We start from the raw sequence: 17006 nt of genomic DNA, 5'->3' as shown, positions 1-17006 counted from the left end.
AATTTAGCAAAATCACATATTCTAGTTACTTCCATTAAAAGCAAAATGATAAGGAAAAAAATCATATAAAAATATTTTAATAAAAACATTCGGTATTGTTTAAAAAACACTAACATTTATGTAAAAAGCAGTTGGAAAGCAATTCTTATATGATGTAAACAATGTATTTATTTGACGTAAAAGATGTATTTATTTTAACTTTTAAGCTCCTTTAAGATTTATATTATAATTTAACTCGCGATATATCAATGGCCTAGTTTATGCTAAGCGCTTAGTTCGCCACCTATACCCTATATTAGGTCCAAATGCGATAAGTCACGACGATGTAAACGGTTTAGTACTTGTTTGGATCAGGTAACTTCTTTGCAAACCCTCATCTATCTTGGGTGCTCTCAGACTGTCCGACATAGCGCGTGTAAACGGAGATAGATTAAAGTGGCGCAAAATAATACAGTAAATCTTGATAGATTGCTCTGCTTTATGCAGGACTATACAATATTTGCGCCATAAGCTTGTCAAGGTCTTGTTCAACAAATGGCATTAACTTGATGGGTAAAGCTACCTATATTAGGGCCAATGGTATCCATAAGTCTAAACGTTCTAAACGTCTCAATAGTGACCTATTTTAGGTCAGCGTGTAGGTTAGTGCATAGGTCAGGTCATGGCGTAAACTAGGCTATTCATTGTTTTCTGAACAGAAATAGTTGGCGTAGACAAAGATCTCGCATTACTCTGTACAAGTTAAGTGATTAATTCTCATAAAACAATACGATATTATCAATACATCAATAATTATATTGGCAATGTTAATATGTATTCTATTGATTATCTTGAATTAATAATGGCTGTTTTCCAGCTAGACACACTGATCCTTACATTGTGTTCCAAGAGTTATTTCACTTGCACACCGTTCACTTACCCACAAACACTCACACGTTTGACCAGTGAAAAATCTCTAGGCATTGGCCGCTGTGAATGATGGTGTGCAAGTAAACCGCTCCCGTGTTCCACTGTGTAATGTTTTTGTTGGAACATAAGAACTCTAGACTTAATTTCTAATATATTAATAATTAAACAATAATTTTTTTAATTTATACACAATATACAATAGATTATGTCCATATCCCAGGAAGAAACGCGAAATCGGATAGACGTCTAATAAACGTCTATTCATCCGTCTAAAGTAAGTCTATAGACGCATCTAGATAAACGTCGAAATGTTATTTTTTAAATCTCTAATATATAAGTCTAATAGACGTGTCTATTAGATGTCTACAAGATGTCTAATAAACGTGTGCACTGAAAAATAAACGTATATTTCATGTATTTGTCATATATATTTAATTAATTGAGTGCATTCAGTACTACTGCTCAAAACATTTTTGCAATAAAAAAAATTCTAGGAATTTTTGGGGGAAATTTCCAAGTGGTCACCCATCCAAGTCATGACGCCTGTAAACAATGCTTAAGTCTCTGCGACTGCTGTGAACTGATCCCTTGCGTTGACCTGTAAACACTTTGTGCTGATACGTGTATATAACTGATAGATCAAATCAATACGTGTTATCAAAAAAATAAAATTTAAAGTATATTATTTATATAAACATATATAAAATTATAGTGTGTTACTATTTTTACAAATGCGGAATAGCATCTAGAATAATTTTTCTGTTACATGTTTAAATATAGGAATGCAACTAGAAAGTATATGTCAATATAATACAATAATTGAATTAAATATAAACAAATCTTTTAATATAAAAAACATTTAAAAAACGTTTAAAAAATATTGTCTGCTTGTTGGGATGTTAGATGCGACTTCTCGGTCATTAAAATTGTAACAAACCGCCTTTCCGCTTCCCCCCCCCTCGGACCGTCCACCATTCCGGGCTGTCCGGCCGAACAACCGCCGGACAGCAAAAACGCGGCGCATAGCGCCAATAAGACACGCAAACACCGGCGTAACGCGCGTTGACGCATCCGCACGGGAGATCTCCGTGGCAGATCTCCGCGCGCACGCGCTCGACCGGAGTGGCGACCACCGGACCGATCTCGAGCGGCGGGGAGACCCCCCCACCGACTCCGTACCGTTCCGTACCCCCGTCCCTGCCCTCGAGATTCGGGTATATAAGCGCCGCCGCTCCGAGAGTCGAGCGGTCTTCTTCTCCGTCCGCTCTCCTGTCCGCAGAAGAAACCCTCCTAGTGCTCACAGGGAGTTAAGCGCCTTAGCTTCCGTCAAGAAGTCTTGACAAGAGCCGTCCGCCTTCCTGAAACCGCCGGTTCACGGGCTCAAGTCCACCTTGGGCTCCACCAGGGACTCCTGGTAGTCGGCAATTCCCGATCCGCCGTCCCCGCTTGGGTATCGACTCACGACCTGGGGTGTGGAGTTCCGCGCCTCTACCAAGAGCTCTTGGCGTGAGTCGATCACCACCGCCGAACATCGCGGTATTAACCGCTTCGCGTCGGGAATCGCGATCTGCGTACAGCCGCACCGCGCGCGCGTCATCTACGGCCGTGGCCGCGGCCTTCGGCAAGGCCACGGTCTGCGCGCGTCAACAGACGGTTTCCGAGTTCCCGGAAGCCTCGGCGCAGGAATTCTGCGAACCGCGCCGTGTACATAGCTCCGTATCCGATACCGCGTCAAATACGTTTGTAAATACCGTTCGTCCGTCCGCGCGCTCCGTTTTTCGTCTGTCCGTCCGCGCGTAGGCTTTAAGTTCTGTTGCGTCCGTCCGAGCGTCACCGCCATCCGTCCGTCCGCGCGTCGTGGCTAAGCCACTCCGTTACTCGTCATCTGTACATATCTTACGCGAAATAAACTCGCTACTTTGATACCATCCAAACCGAAAAGTCTAGTTCTCTTGGCGACCTCAATCCGCGTCCTAGTCCGCCGCGCTCGCGCCGCCCCGTGCGCGGAAAAAGACGGGTCGTTACAAAATTACCCACGAATCAACGAAATAGACAGTTGCATTATTAAAATAGAACATAATTTAGACTTTTATGCGATTTTCTTATAACTACAAGAAGATATTACAGCGAGAAAACAGACAAAGATGAAAAAAGAAAAGAAGAGAGCAAAAAAAGTGTAAAATAAAATTATATTAGGTGCGCAACTATGTTCTCGCTGTTTTTTTTTTATAAAAATGCAACTTTATTGTGAAAAAATGGTTACAAATGAATCATTCAAAGTATTGCTCATCGTTAGCTACAACTTTTGCCTATCTTTCTGGCAGAGCTCGAATATCGTTACGATAAAAGTGTTCGTCTTTTGAGACTATGCACAAATCAAGCCATTTTTTGATGTTTGATATGAGCGGAACTGTTGATCAGCCAAACCATGTGCCATTGAACGGAACAAGTAATAATCGGACGGCGCAATATCTGGGGAATATGGCGGGTGGGGTAGAACTTCCCATTTGAGCGTTTCCACGTAGGTTTTAACAGGTTTGGCAACATGAGGCCGAGCGTTGTCATGCAGTAAAATCACTTTGTCGTGCCTCTGCTCGTATTGTGGTCGTTTTTCACATAGTGTTCGACTCAGTCGCATCAATTGAAGTCGATACCGTTTCCCAGTGATGGTTTCGTCCCGTTTCAACAGCTCATAATAAATAACATCGACCTGGTCCCACCAAATACACAGCATAACCTTCGCAGCCTGGATATTCGACCGAGCCGACGACGTAGAAGCATGACCGGGCAGTCCCCATGACTTTCTTTTCTTTGAGTTCCTGTAATGAATTCATTTTTTATCACCCGTCACGATGCGATAAAGAAAACCCTTCCTTTTTTGCCGCTGGAGCAATTGTTCACAGGTAAAAAAACGACGTTCAACGTCCCTTGGCTTCAAATTATAAGGAATCCAAGTTCCTTGCTTTTGAATCATTTCCAATGCATGCAATCGCTTGGAAATGGCTTGGCGGGTAACTCTTATGCTGAATCAAGCTGTTCTTGCGTTTGGCACGGATTCTAATCAAACAATGCCTCCAATTCAGCGTCTTCGAATGTTTTTGGCCTTCCTTTACGCGGACGGTCGTTAACATCAAAATCACCGTCTTTGAAGCGACGGAACCAATCACGGCACTTGTTTTATTTAGAGCAGCATCTCCGTTTGGAAACTTTTTGGAGCTCTCGATGCGCTTCAGCCGTTGTTTTCTTCGAATAAAGTAAGAAAATCAACACTTCCCGCAAATGACGATTATTTGGCACAAATTCAAACATTTTCACACAATCAAAAGTATGTGACGCTAAAACAAAATCACTAACGTGTCAACGCGGTTTGTTTACCATATGTCTAAGCTTGGTTCATGACGTTTTAGATATGTCTAAATCTACCAGCACTTACTGCTGGAGCCATCTATTGACAAACAGCGGGAACTTAGTTATGCACCTAATATAAGAACCAAAGAAACATATGAAAAAAATTGATCTAAAAACGCATAAGTATACTACCTTGCCCGTGTGAATACCCATCTTACCCTACCCGTTGGGCAAGATGGGAAGAAATGCTTCTTTTTTTTTTTATTAAATAAAGTTTATAATACTTAAAAATTTTATTTTAGTGATAAATATATTGAAAGACAAGTGTCCAAAGAGTATTATAAAAATAAAGATAACTTGTTAAATATGAAAACCTAGCTTTTATTTATTCTCAAAGCTTAACTACCCCTGTCTTACCCCATCTTCCCCTATTTATATTTCTCAACAATGTGTTCAAGAAAGAAATCTTAGACTTTAAAATCAAACGAGCACAAGCATAAGTTGCAAATAATCATTTCGACTTTGAATCAACCATGAATCAACATGCTTAGATAAGAAGCGGTTATATTGCAGGAATATCGACTTTTTTATCGACTCAACCAATTGTCAACTATATCGACGTCAAATCAATCTTGAATTAAGGTTACTGTTCTGACTATGTCTAGACTAAAAATTAAAAATTAAACAATAAACATTTTTTATATTTAATTTAATTATTGTACCATATTGATTTCTTTCTAGAATTGAATTCTTATTTAAATAAATATCAGAAAAGTTATTGTAGATGCTATTTATTTGTGAAAATCTATAAAAAAACTATAATTTTATATATTGTTATGTCCTTCTCTCTCGATACTCGCGTAATAATAACACGGATTTTTTTAAAAAAGAGCTTTAATGCAAAACTAAGAACACAGTTAAACAGGGTATGGTATACAGTAATTCGCCCAGAAAACGGGGATCGCTTGCACAAACGTCAATACCGTTTAAGCGCCCGAATCAGACTCAGATGACAAACTATTTACATCTTCTCCTAGAGACGATCTTTTTTTTCCGTCAATCACTTCATATCGATTGACTTAAGCGAAACGTAAAAATAAAACCAAAGGACATGATGTTATCCCCCGCTCTTCAAGATTGTTGTCCCGACAATCTAACGGGGTATAATTTATTGCACCTTACCAACTAATTTTTTTTCTTTGAAAATCAGGCAAGACTTCTTACTCTACCCTGGAACAGTTTTTTTTTTTCAGGTTACCGAGCTGCTAGCCTTCAAATTGTTAGCATAGGATTCTGGTTTTCTTCAAGTTCTCGACGCTACATTCTAGCTGGTCTTCGTGTGGTGAATATTCAGACAAGGGGGGGAATTAGCTCTTGAGAACCCAATGCCTTTAAGGCTCCCTATGTCTCTGCCTCGGCATTTGCCCTTGGACTCACGGGAAAACTTTGATTCAAAAACTGGGGCGAGGTGGTCATCTTTAGAAAGTTGAAGAAATCAAATTTTGCCAAAGATGAAATTCTTCTAATTTCTACTACGTTTCTGGTAGATTTCTTGATTAACCTTTCAACGTAACAGCTTTTTTTGTCTCATATTTAACAACCACGCTAACACACGTCATCTTCCGTTGTGAAAAAAAATGAAAGTTTTTTTTTTTTTTAATATACAGAGTGTTCCAGACCAATGTATAAAGATTATCACGATGAGGTAGAAGGAATCAAGATAAATGAAAAAGTCTAATACTATTTTGCGATATTTGCAATAATTTTTGAGTAATAAAATATTAAGGTCAGCCGAATAAGAGCGCGCAGAGAGACAAGCGGTCGCTCGTCTGAGCCGTAGGTCCGCCTACTGCGGCCCGATTGTAGGTGACGGTAAGTGGCGCGCGGCGAGGGAAAGGATAGCTTGGCACCGCACCGCGTCGAAACAGGTGGTCTTACAGCTCAGGCGACTAACCGTTTGCCTCTCCGCGCGCTCTTATTCGACTGACTTTAATATTTTATTACACGAAAATTATTGCAAATATCGCAAACTGTTATTAGACTTTTTGATTTATTTCGATCCCTTCTACCTCATCGTAGTAATCTTTATACATTAGTTTGGGACATCCTGTATATAGACACGGTTCTCTTTATAAAAAGAACATTTTACCCGCTAATCTGTCTCTCTATAAAAGGAGCTAACCTATCAACATGAACAACCTTACATTTATGCCTGCTAGTTTTCCGAATTTGAAAAACTACCTCACTTAATTTTTTAACTATTTTATAAGGCCCTTCCCAATTTCTTTGCAATTTCGGAGTTCTCCCTTTTATCCTTTGAAGATTAAACAACCGAACAATCTGACCAACACCAAAATTAATTTGCCTAGCTCTTTGACCATAGTAATTTTTAACTCGAGAAGATTGTAAAACGTTGTCTAGCATTATGATGGATGATGTTTAACTTTTCTCTTAAACTCTGAACACTATTTTTTTTAGAATTTTTTCTACCAATCGGGGGACTTTCTCTCAACAAATCTAAAGGAAGACGAAGATCACAAGCAAAGTATAATTCAGCTGGAGTTGCCCCCGTGGCTTCATGTTTAGAAGAACGACAAGCCAAAAGATACAAAGGAATCCAATAATCCCAATCTTTTTGATTTTCCGAAATAAATTTTGATAGATAATTAAGAATCGTTTGATGCTGGCGTTCAACTTAACCATGGATTGCGGATGTAAAAGAGTAGTCCTTGTTTTTTTAAATTTTCAATAAATGAGCTAATTCTTTGAAAATTTTGGACTCAAAGTTTTTACCTTGATCAGTGTGAATTTCCAAAGGTACACCATGACGAGAAACAAATTGATTAACAAAAACTTCTGCAATGATTTCAGCTCTGCAGTTTTTAAGAGGAAAAGCTTCTACCTATTTTGTAAAACAGTCGATGATAACTAAAAGAAAACGATTTACAGAAGAAGACATTGGAAGTGGACCAAGTATATCCATTTGAACTCTATTGAAAGGAGAGCCAGTATTATAAATTTGCAAAGGCAACTTCCTTGCAAGTCCTACACCAATCTTCTATACGAGGTGTGTTCAAAAAGTATCGCGAATTTTGTGTTTTTTCAAAAATTATTTATTTATTCATGAATATCTATTTTGTCCCCTTCAAAGTAATCCCCATGAGATATTATACACTTGTGCCAACGGTTTTTCCAATCTTCGAAGCACTTCAAAAAATCATTTTTTTTTATCTTGTTCAGCTCCTCCTTCGATGCCGTCTTTATCTCGTCAAGCGTAGCGTAACGTCGTCCTTTCATGGGCCTCTTCAGTTTAGGGAACAAGAAAAAGTCACAGGGGGCCAGATCTGGGGAATACGGTGGCTGCGGCATCATTAGTGTGTTGTTTTTGGCCAAAAAGTCGCGCACAAGCAACGATGTGTGAGCAGGGGCGTTATCGTGGTGCAAAAGCCAATTTTTGTTCTTCCACAAATCCGGGCGTTTCTGGCGGATTGCTTCGCGCAAATTGCGCATAACTTGCAGGTAATATTCCTTATTGACCGTTCTACCCTGTGGCAAGAACTCATGATGCACCACGCCCCTGCAATCGAAGAAAACTGTCAGCAAAACTTTCACATTCGACCGAACTTGGCGCGCTTTTTTCGGTCTTGGTTCGTGCGGCAGCTTCCATTGAGATGATTGAGCTTTGGTTTCCACGTCATAACCATAAACCCACGATTCGTCACCAGTTATGACCCTCTGGAGCAAATTTGGGTCGTCGCGGACAGAGTCCAACATCTCATTAGCAATGTTCATGCGATGCTGTTTTTGGTCGCAATTGAGCAATTTTGGTACGAATTTCGCGGCGACCCGTCTCATGCCCAAATCATTGATAAAAATCGAATGGCACGAGCCAATCGATATGTTTAGGTCCTCAGCAACTTCTCTAACGGTGATTCGACGATTGGCCAATACCATTTTCTCCACTTCATTAATTTTTTCGTCTGTTGTTGAAGTGCTCGGGCGTCCGGCACGCTCTTCGTCGTTCACATCTTCTCGGCCTTCTGAGAACATTTTGTACCACCGATAAACGTTGCTTCGGTCCAAGGTAGCTTCTCCGTATGCCACAGTCAACATTCGGAATGCATCCGCGCACTTAATTTTGTTTTTCACACAAAATTTGATACAGGTTCTTTGATCCATTTTTTTGAATAGGTAAAAATCGAAGACGATCCAAAACACGTGCAAGCAAAGCAGCTGTCAACAATTAAGTGAACATTCAAAATGGCCGAGCTTGTCGGCATAAGTGAGAGACATGAGTACCAACATAACGCCACAAAAAGATCGAAATTCGAATATACGTAACCCGCGAAAATTCAAAATTCGCGATACTTTTTGAACACACCTCGTATCCTGCTTACACAAAGCCCAATAAAAAATCCCCGTTTACGGATTTTATCAAGAGTTTTGTTGACCCCAACATGTCCACCAGAAGGAGAATCGTGAGCAATTTGCAAAATTTGTTTAACACGTTTACGAGGAACAACGACCTGAAAAATTTTCAATTTAGAATTAGGAGATTCCTACTTTTTGAAAAAAAAACACTATTTTTAATTAATAAAGCGTCCCAATAAGAGAAATAAATTCTAGCTGAAGTATCCAACAAAGAAATTTCTTGTCTGAGAGGACGCCTTTCTAACTCTTTTTCTTTTAAAAACAAAAAGACTATCGAATCTTCCAATTAATCCTTTCGCCAGTTCACGGAAGTGTCTTTTTCTAAAACAATTCGAGCTACTGTATTTTTTTCTAAAAAAGCTTTTTTGGACTCAATTCTAGTGCAATAGCCACATTCAAACATGGGCGTCTCAATAAACTATTAGCATTACCATGAAACTAACTCTTTCAATAAATAATCTCAAATTCATATTGTTGAAGCCTCTCCAACCAATAAACTAATTGCCCTTCCAACTCCTTAAAAGATATAAGCCAGCGAAGAGAAATATGATCTGTACGAATTAAAAATTTACGACCATATAAATAATGACGAAAAGATTTCAAAGAACTAACAATTGCTAATAACTCCCGTCGAGTTACACAATAATTGCGTTCAGATTTATTCAATACCCGACTAAAATAAGCGACGACTTTCTTTTGGTCATTCTGTTTTTGAGGTAAAACTGCACCGACTCCATGATTTGACGCATTTGTATCAAGAATAAATTGCCTCTTTTCAGAAGGAAAAGCGAGTATTGGTGAAGAAATTAAAGTCTGCTTAAGAGTGGTAAAAGCTTCTTGACAAGATTCAGTCCAGACAAACTTAGTATGATTTTTCGTTAATTTAAACAAGGGTTTAGCAAGCGAAGAAAAACCTTTAACGAACTTACGATAGTAAGAACAAAAACCTAAGAAACTACGCACTTGTTTCTTATTCTTGGGAACTGGCCAGTTTTCAACGGCCAAAGTTTTTTCAGCATCCGTAGCGAGTCCTTCCTCAAAAACGATATGACCAAGATATCTAATCTTTCTACTAAATAAAAAACATTTTTTTGGATTAAGTTTTAAATTATCTGAGCTCAAACAAAGGAGAACTTCACATAAATTATCTAACATTCCTTCAAAAGTTTTACTATAAACGATAACATCATCTAAATATACTAAGCAGATTTTATGTAAAATATGACCTAAAATTTTTTCCATCAACCGCTCGAAGATAGCTGGTGCATTACACAAACCAAAAGGCATAACTTTAAATTGCCAAAATCCATTTCCAATGGAAACTGCAGTTCTTTCTCTATCTTCAGAACGAATTCCTATTTGCTAATAACCATTTTTAAGATTGAAGGTGGTAAACGAGGAATTTCCACACAGATAATCCAAAGTAACGTCCATCCTAGGCAAAGGATAACTATTTTTAATTGTGACCGCATTCAACTTTCTATAATCTACGCAAAATTTAAGTAAACCATATTTTTTTCTAACCATGACTGCAGGAGACAGCCAAGAACTTTGCGATTCTTCGATAACTCCCTGACGTTTCATATCACTAATAATAGATTCCACTTCCTGACGTAAATGAATGGGAATCCGCCTCGGGATCTGTTTGATTGGCCTAGGGTCTGAAACATTGATACAATGTTCTAGGATTTTACCATTTCCCGTAAAAATGTCTTCCGTGAAAACATCCTGAAATTTTGATTAAAAAAAAACGAAACTTTCCTTTGTTTCATTGAACTCAACTGAGCTTTGTTGAAAAAGCTCAATTAAAAATTCAGGGATCTTTTCATGCGAAACGCGAGAACAAATAAATGCTTCATTATTCAAATCATTTTCACTATTAAATTCTGATTCGAAAATTTCAGCCAAATTTACTTTTTTTAGGAAATCCACCCATAAAATGCAATCGTCAGAAATTTCTGCAACCAAAAATGGGAATTCTAAACAGAATTTTCCTACTACGATTCTAGCAATTACTTTAAATTCAATAGTGACCTCTTCCCCAGTCGGATATCTTAAATTACAATTCTCTAACGGAAAACGTTGTTTCGAGAAATCGACTAACTTCTTATTTAATATGGAAACATCAGAACCCGTGTCCACTTTAAAGAAACACATTTCACCATCAATAGTTCCTTTATAACAAAAAGAATTTTTTTTTAAATAATCCTTCCAATTCTATTATTTACCTTAGAGGCACACTTTTTAGTCGAACTTGCCCCGACCAGCTCAACTAAGCCTAGTTTTCCTGTTCCTCTTTTTTAAAAGATGGACAATCTGAACGGAAGTGGCCTTTTGCTTCACATTGCCAACATTCAACATTATTTTTAAATTTTGGTCTAAAATTTTGAAATTTCTTTTTTTGTCCTTTTGTTTCATCCTTGTTCTCATTTTCTTCTTTGTCATTTTCTCTTTTACAAAATTAAATTTTCCTTTATAATTAATACCATTTTTCTGAATAAAACTATTTTTTTGAATAACTTTAATCGCGATTCCTCTTTATACCGCTAATTTTAAAGAATTTATTCCTTCTAATTGTAAAGTTTGCTTTACAAATCCGTCAGACAACGCTGAAATAAATTGCGCACACGCGATCTTACCTTGTACTTCGTGAGAACATTCAGGATAGGCCAAACGCGCTAATCGCTTTAAATCTGAACCTAAAGCAGCTAATTCCTTTCCGTACTACTGTTTTCGAATAGTAAACTGTAAATAATAAGATTGTGCCAAAAACTCCTCTCCAAAACGTAACTCCAATTTCGCCTTTAAATCTAAAAACGTCAAAGATTTTATCTCCGCGATTCCATCAAGAACAGAACGCGCCTTTCCCCGTAAACTCGACGCAAGAGCCACGGTTTTTGCCAAATTAGACCAATCATTAGAGCGCGATATTAAGTTAAATTGATTCAAATACTCACGTAAAGGAACACTCCCATCATAAACGTCAGGCTTCAATTTGTAACCTAACTCATAATGCGGATTTTCCAAAAGAGAGACGCCGTTAGCGAGAGGAATATTATTAGAACGACTTAGCTGTGATAATTGTTCGAAGCGAAGTAACGCGTCATCTCTTTGCTGCAAACGAGTAAGAAGCTCTGCCTTTCGTTCCTGCTGTAATCTTCTGTCCTCCGGAAGTGTAAAAAGCTCGTCGCGAAGAACTCGTAACGTTTCATTTTCGTTGAGTTGTACCGGCGTTGCAGGACGAGGCCTCTTTCTGAGCTGAATTCCTTCTGTGCACGATGAGGTTGCCAAAGTCATCATTTAATAATCTGTCCGTCAACGATCGGACGAGCCCCCAAAATGTTATGTCCGTCTCTCTCGGCACTCGCGTAATAATAACACGGATTTTTTTAAAAAAGAGTTTTAATGCAAAACTAAGAACACAGTTAAACAGGGTATGGTATACGGTAATTCGCCCAGGAAACGGGGATCGCTCGCACAAACGTCAATATCGTTCAAGCGCCCGAATCGGACTCTGATGTCAAATTATTTACATTTCCAACCTAGAGACGACCTTCTTTTTCCGTCGATCACTTTATATCGATCGACTCAAGCGAAACGTAAGAACAAGACCGAAGGACATGACAATGTGTTCATGTAAATAATATGATTTAATTATATGTTTATTGTTCGATAATATATTTTGACCTAATCTATCAGTGAAATACATGTGTTAACACAAAGTGTTGACAGATCATTAGCCTTAGTGATTCTCAAAACGGAACTATAATCGACCCTCTGTCCTATATTGTGTGAATATTAAGTTCTTTGATGTCTTTAATAACACAATAATACAAAATCACATGCTGTCTAAATTTCATCTTTCTAAACGTTATTTTAGAAGTCTAAATTTAATATTTTTAAATGTTGTTTTAGACGTAGATACCTCCGACGCCTAATAGACGTCTATCCGATCTCATGTTTCTCCCTGGGATTATAAATGATAATTAACGCATGTTAAACATAAAATATTTTGAAAAGTTGCACATTTCGAAAAGTAACACATATTTTACATGCTTATACTTAGCTTTTTACAGTGTCAAAAAATGTAATACTGTGTCATTGGTGTACCTTGTTGAAAACTAACTCATAGTTTGAAAATATGAATTGTGTAAACACGTATGTGTATGCGTGTGTGTAATCATGTAGATGCGTGTGCATATATGCATGTGCGCATTGTATAACGTACTATATCCTTTACGAAGATCGACTGCCGAAGTATTACTGGCCGCTGCATAAAATGATGAAATTAAAAGAAACTATTGAAAATATTACTAAGAATTACATAAACGTATTATTGACAATTACATAGAAGTATCATTGCCGTATGCAATTTTTCGCACTACTAAAATGTATTGCAGCCTAAATATCACTGCTAATAGTATGTGCACAATAGTACTTAAATATAAATTTTTCTAGATTCAATAACTGCACAAGATTGAAATTATGGTTTTTAATCCTACTCAAATTCGCTTAAATTTGGAAAAATTCTAAAGATTTGGTATAATATTACGCATGTTACTGATAGTACTACTTAAGGGGTAACACCACCTTTGAGGTTTGAAAAAATCAATTTTTTTTGTTTAAATTATTAGTTTATACTTATAAAAATATGCTGTAAGTAATTTTCAAACAAAATTCAAACTGTATTATAGTGTTTGAGCTGATTAAATAAATCGTTTCTATGCACTTACCGAGCAGCTGCAAGCGATTTGGAGCGGCCCCATTTTCTCTATGCTTTGTAGGTATTTGGGCCTTATTTATGTACCCAAAATAGACCTTTGACTAACACAATATAGATGTTATTACTTGTACTACATCAGTAAATAGTTTTAAAAGCGTCGGTTTCTGTGTTTATGCAGCGCCATTAGTTTTTCTGTGTTTATGCAACAAACTTGGCTGTTTGCTATTACAATGATGGCTATAACACTCTAATGAAAACTTTGCAAGTCTGAAACCTTATGGTGGGCACTACTTGTCATTATTGCCAAAAATTGGATGCGCGGCGCGTCGTACTTGTCGAACGCAGTTTCACCGAAAAAGCAAAAGATACAAAAATATCATTATTAGCAACAAGAAAGGAATATAATAAGGCTGTTGAACTCGTGGAAGGACAGCTTTATGAGGCAGGCATCGCAAATTAGAGATAAATTAAAAATTTTCAACTTTATACACAAATAATCAGTTACCAAAACTTTAAACGCGTTTTTCTCAAAACACAGTTTTTCAAATTTGCGTGCAACGTCACTCTTACAATTTTTATCCGATTGACTTGAAATTTTAACACAATCTTCTTGTAACTATTCTACAAGGAAGTACGTAGGCTTCTTGCGAAATGTTGAAAACTCTTTTTGTAATCAGCATTTTTTAAACAAATTTTTGGGTGAAAAATGCACTTTTTCTATAAATAGTTGCCATTTTGATAAAAATTAATATTTTTAAAAATCCCTACGTACTTCTTTAGTTTTGAATATGTAGATAATGTAGATTTTTTTTGTTTGGTTCCAACTTAAACTATGTCGCAGAAAATTTGCACGCAAAAATTCATCTTTAAGAAAAGACGATTTCGTAAATAGGCCAGTACGCCGCCATTTTGTGCATAAAAAGAAAATTAAAAAATATTTTTTTACTCGTCAATATATGTACAATAAAGCCCTCTAAACTTTTTTTTATATAAAGTTATTCATTTGCCGATAATAAATTCCCAAACTTAGGTATCATTTTAGGGCCTCAAAAATGGTGTTATCCCTTAAGTAGTATTATATTAACTACATAAATATTATTGTCAGTATTACATGCTCAGTAATATAAAAAATTTGTGGAATTTTTCCAACTGTTCAATATTTCACACTTAGGCGGATTATTTGATCAGGATTAAAAACTGCAATTCACATTTGATCAAATATGGTTATTAAATCGACAAAAACCCCTTTAATTTTGGATTGTTTACAATGTTTTTAAATTAACAATAATTATATAATTTTGAAAAATTTAATACATTAAACATATTATTATATTTAATATTTCTGTAGTATAAATACATATCTAATACAGTATTATAAATACTATTAATATCTCTTTAACGCATATATAACACCGTGTATATAGTACAGGGTGACCAATGGGAATATGTTGAAAGTAAACGGTTATATATCCCCTCCTCGATTTCGGTAACTGTTTTACCGACTAGGGTCCGCTACCTAAGACCCGTCAATTTCATTTGAACCGTCGTATAAACCGATTTGCGAGTTATAGGATGGACGCGCTAAGCATCGAAGAAAAAGTGTTTCTCATCGAGTGCTTCTATAGTAGAGGCAAAAACTATAGTCAAGCGTATCGTGGATTCCGTAGTAAATATGGATCTAAAAAAGTTTCAAGCGAAACAATACTCAGAAGGTATGTTTTTGATACTTTTTACCCACGCTCCCTCTCCCTGGAATCGCGTCATCATTCCAATGTTGGTTAGGTGAGATTTTATTTTTATTTGTCGATATTTTTTGGCAGGATTATTGATAATTTTGGTATGTATGGCACTTTGAACGATCGTAGACATGATTTACCTGGTCCATCTCGTACCGTTACAACGGACGAAACAATTGATGACGTTAGAAATTATTTTGACAAAAATCCAAACACCTCGATTAGGAAAGCTGCTCAGGTTTTGGATTTAAAGCGAGAAACTCTCCGAAAAATAATGAGAAACGTCATTAAACTGCATCCCTACAAAATCACTACACATCAATTGCTGACGGAGAAAGCGATGGAAAAACGAGTTGAGTTTTGTAAGGTGGTAACCAATATGTTTGAAAGTGAGGAACTCGATGAAAAACAAATAATATTTACGGATGAAGCTCACTTTTGGTTAAACGGATATGTCAACAAACAAAATTATCGGTTTTGGGGACAGGAAAATCCAAACGTGTCTATTGCCATTCCTCTTCATCCTCAAAAGGTTTTCGCGTGGGCTGCAATTTCTGTAAAAGGGGGTCTACCTGCAATTTTTTGAAGGAACTGTGACTAGTCAAAGTTATAAAGAATTATTGGAGACTAAATTCTTTCCCCATGCAAAGAAACGCGGATTAGTAAAAAACTTCCATTTTATGCAGGATGGCGCGACCCCACATCGTACACGCGAAGTCTTTGAATCGATACATGAAGTGTGTGGCAACAGAAAAATTGGATTAGGATACCCGAAATTTGCTCATGGAGGTCTGGAATGGCCTCCTTATTCACCTAATTTGAACCCGTGTGATTTTTTTCTTTGGGGTTACCTCAAAGACAAATGTTACGCCGTACAACCTCAAAACACCGCAGAGCTGATAAATAGTATTAAAAAATGCACTCGCAGCATTCCTACATCTATGTTAGATAATGTATTTCAAAGTTTTTGCAAACGATTGCAGTTCTGTGCTAATTCTAATGGACAACACTTTGAAAACATATACCATTAATTCATATGCGCAAGCAAAATTTTTCTTTTTTTTAATATTGTGTATTTCAATTGTTAAATTATTATATTTCTCTTTCATATATATGGTAATAAAATTGACAAGTTTTCTCTACAAAATGGCGTTTAATTCATTTTATTCGGCCTATTTGTTACGAAGTAATAACTATTTACTTTCAACACATTCCCATTGGTCACCCTGTATTTATCTTGTTGTACACCAGCAATAGCTTCTATACGATAGCACCGACAAAAGACTATTAAAGACCGTTAACCTTATGGAAGTTTGTGTGACTGTTAAAAGTGATGAATAGATAATGTAGTACTAATTTTATGATTTATTGTATACCCTTATGTTTCATAAACATGTTTTTGTATTTGTAATCCAAAAATTCTCGATTTTTATTAAAAACTGCAATTTTAATGTTAACATCCAAGTTTGATTATCAGAGATAATAACTAATCGAAAAGAATGAAAATTTGAAAGTATATATATGATGTTACTGCATTATAAGCATTCATACTTGTTTATAAAGTATTTATATAATACAAAAATCAAAATTTTAATAATGTATTAGTCAAATGTGTTAACAATCATACATTTCTACATGTAGTCGATAACGTCATCGCTCTTCAATTACCGTCGAGCTCGTGGGGCCCCCGTGACAGTCACAAAAATTTATACAGGATTGATGGTCTCTCGTCGGTGATAATAGTAATATCCACATGGATAACCAGAAGTGTGTAATAATTGCTGTATAATCTGATGACAGTAATTATTACACAAATAGTAATACTCCCAGTGATAATCACAAGAACGTAATATCTAAGG

The 17006-nt window shown here is 36.7% G+C and overlaps 1 protein-coding gene across 1 annotated transcript; it reads left to right on the top strand.

The window, feature by feature from the left end:
• The first annotated feature begins 14819 nt into the window (after positions 1–14819).
• On the top strand, positions 14820–16383 carry LOC120358120. Its single transcript, XM_039450856.1, has 2 exons — positions 14820–15123; positions 15232–16383. Exons 1-2 carry the CDS (start codon positions 14984–14986, stop codon positions 15731–15733), a joined length of 642 nt encoding a protein of 213 aa, XP_039306790.1. The 5' UTR covers positions 14820–14983; the 3' UTR covers positions 15734–16383.
• The last annotated feature ends 623 nt before the right edge of the window (positions 16384–17006 follow it).

The sequence above is a fragment of the Solenopsis invicta genome, chromosome 6 (assembly GCF_016802725.1).
Source record: "Solenopsis invicta isolate M01_SB chromosome 6, UNIL_Sinv_3.0, whole genome shotgun sequence".
In the NCBI taxonomy this organism is placed as follows: domain Eukaryota; kingdom Metazoa; phylum Arthropoda; class Insecta; order Hymenoptera; family Formicidae; genus Solenopsis; species Solenopsis invicta.
The sequence above is the reverse complement of the archived record's forward strand: the minus strand, read 5'-3'. Positions and strand labels throughout refer to the sequence as shown.

Excerpts from the sequence above, each read along its gene's own strand:
- LOC120358120 (XM_039450856.1), top strand. The coding sequence starts at position 14,984 with ATGGACGCGCTAAGCATCGAAGAAAAAGTGTTTCTCATCGAGTGCTTC. Across the intron at positions 15,124-15,231 it reads AGCGAAACAATACTCAGAAG|GATTATTGATAATTTTGGTA; the intron begins GTATGTTTTTGA and ends ATTTTTTGGCAG.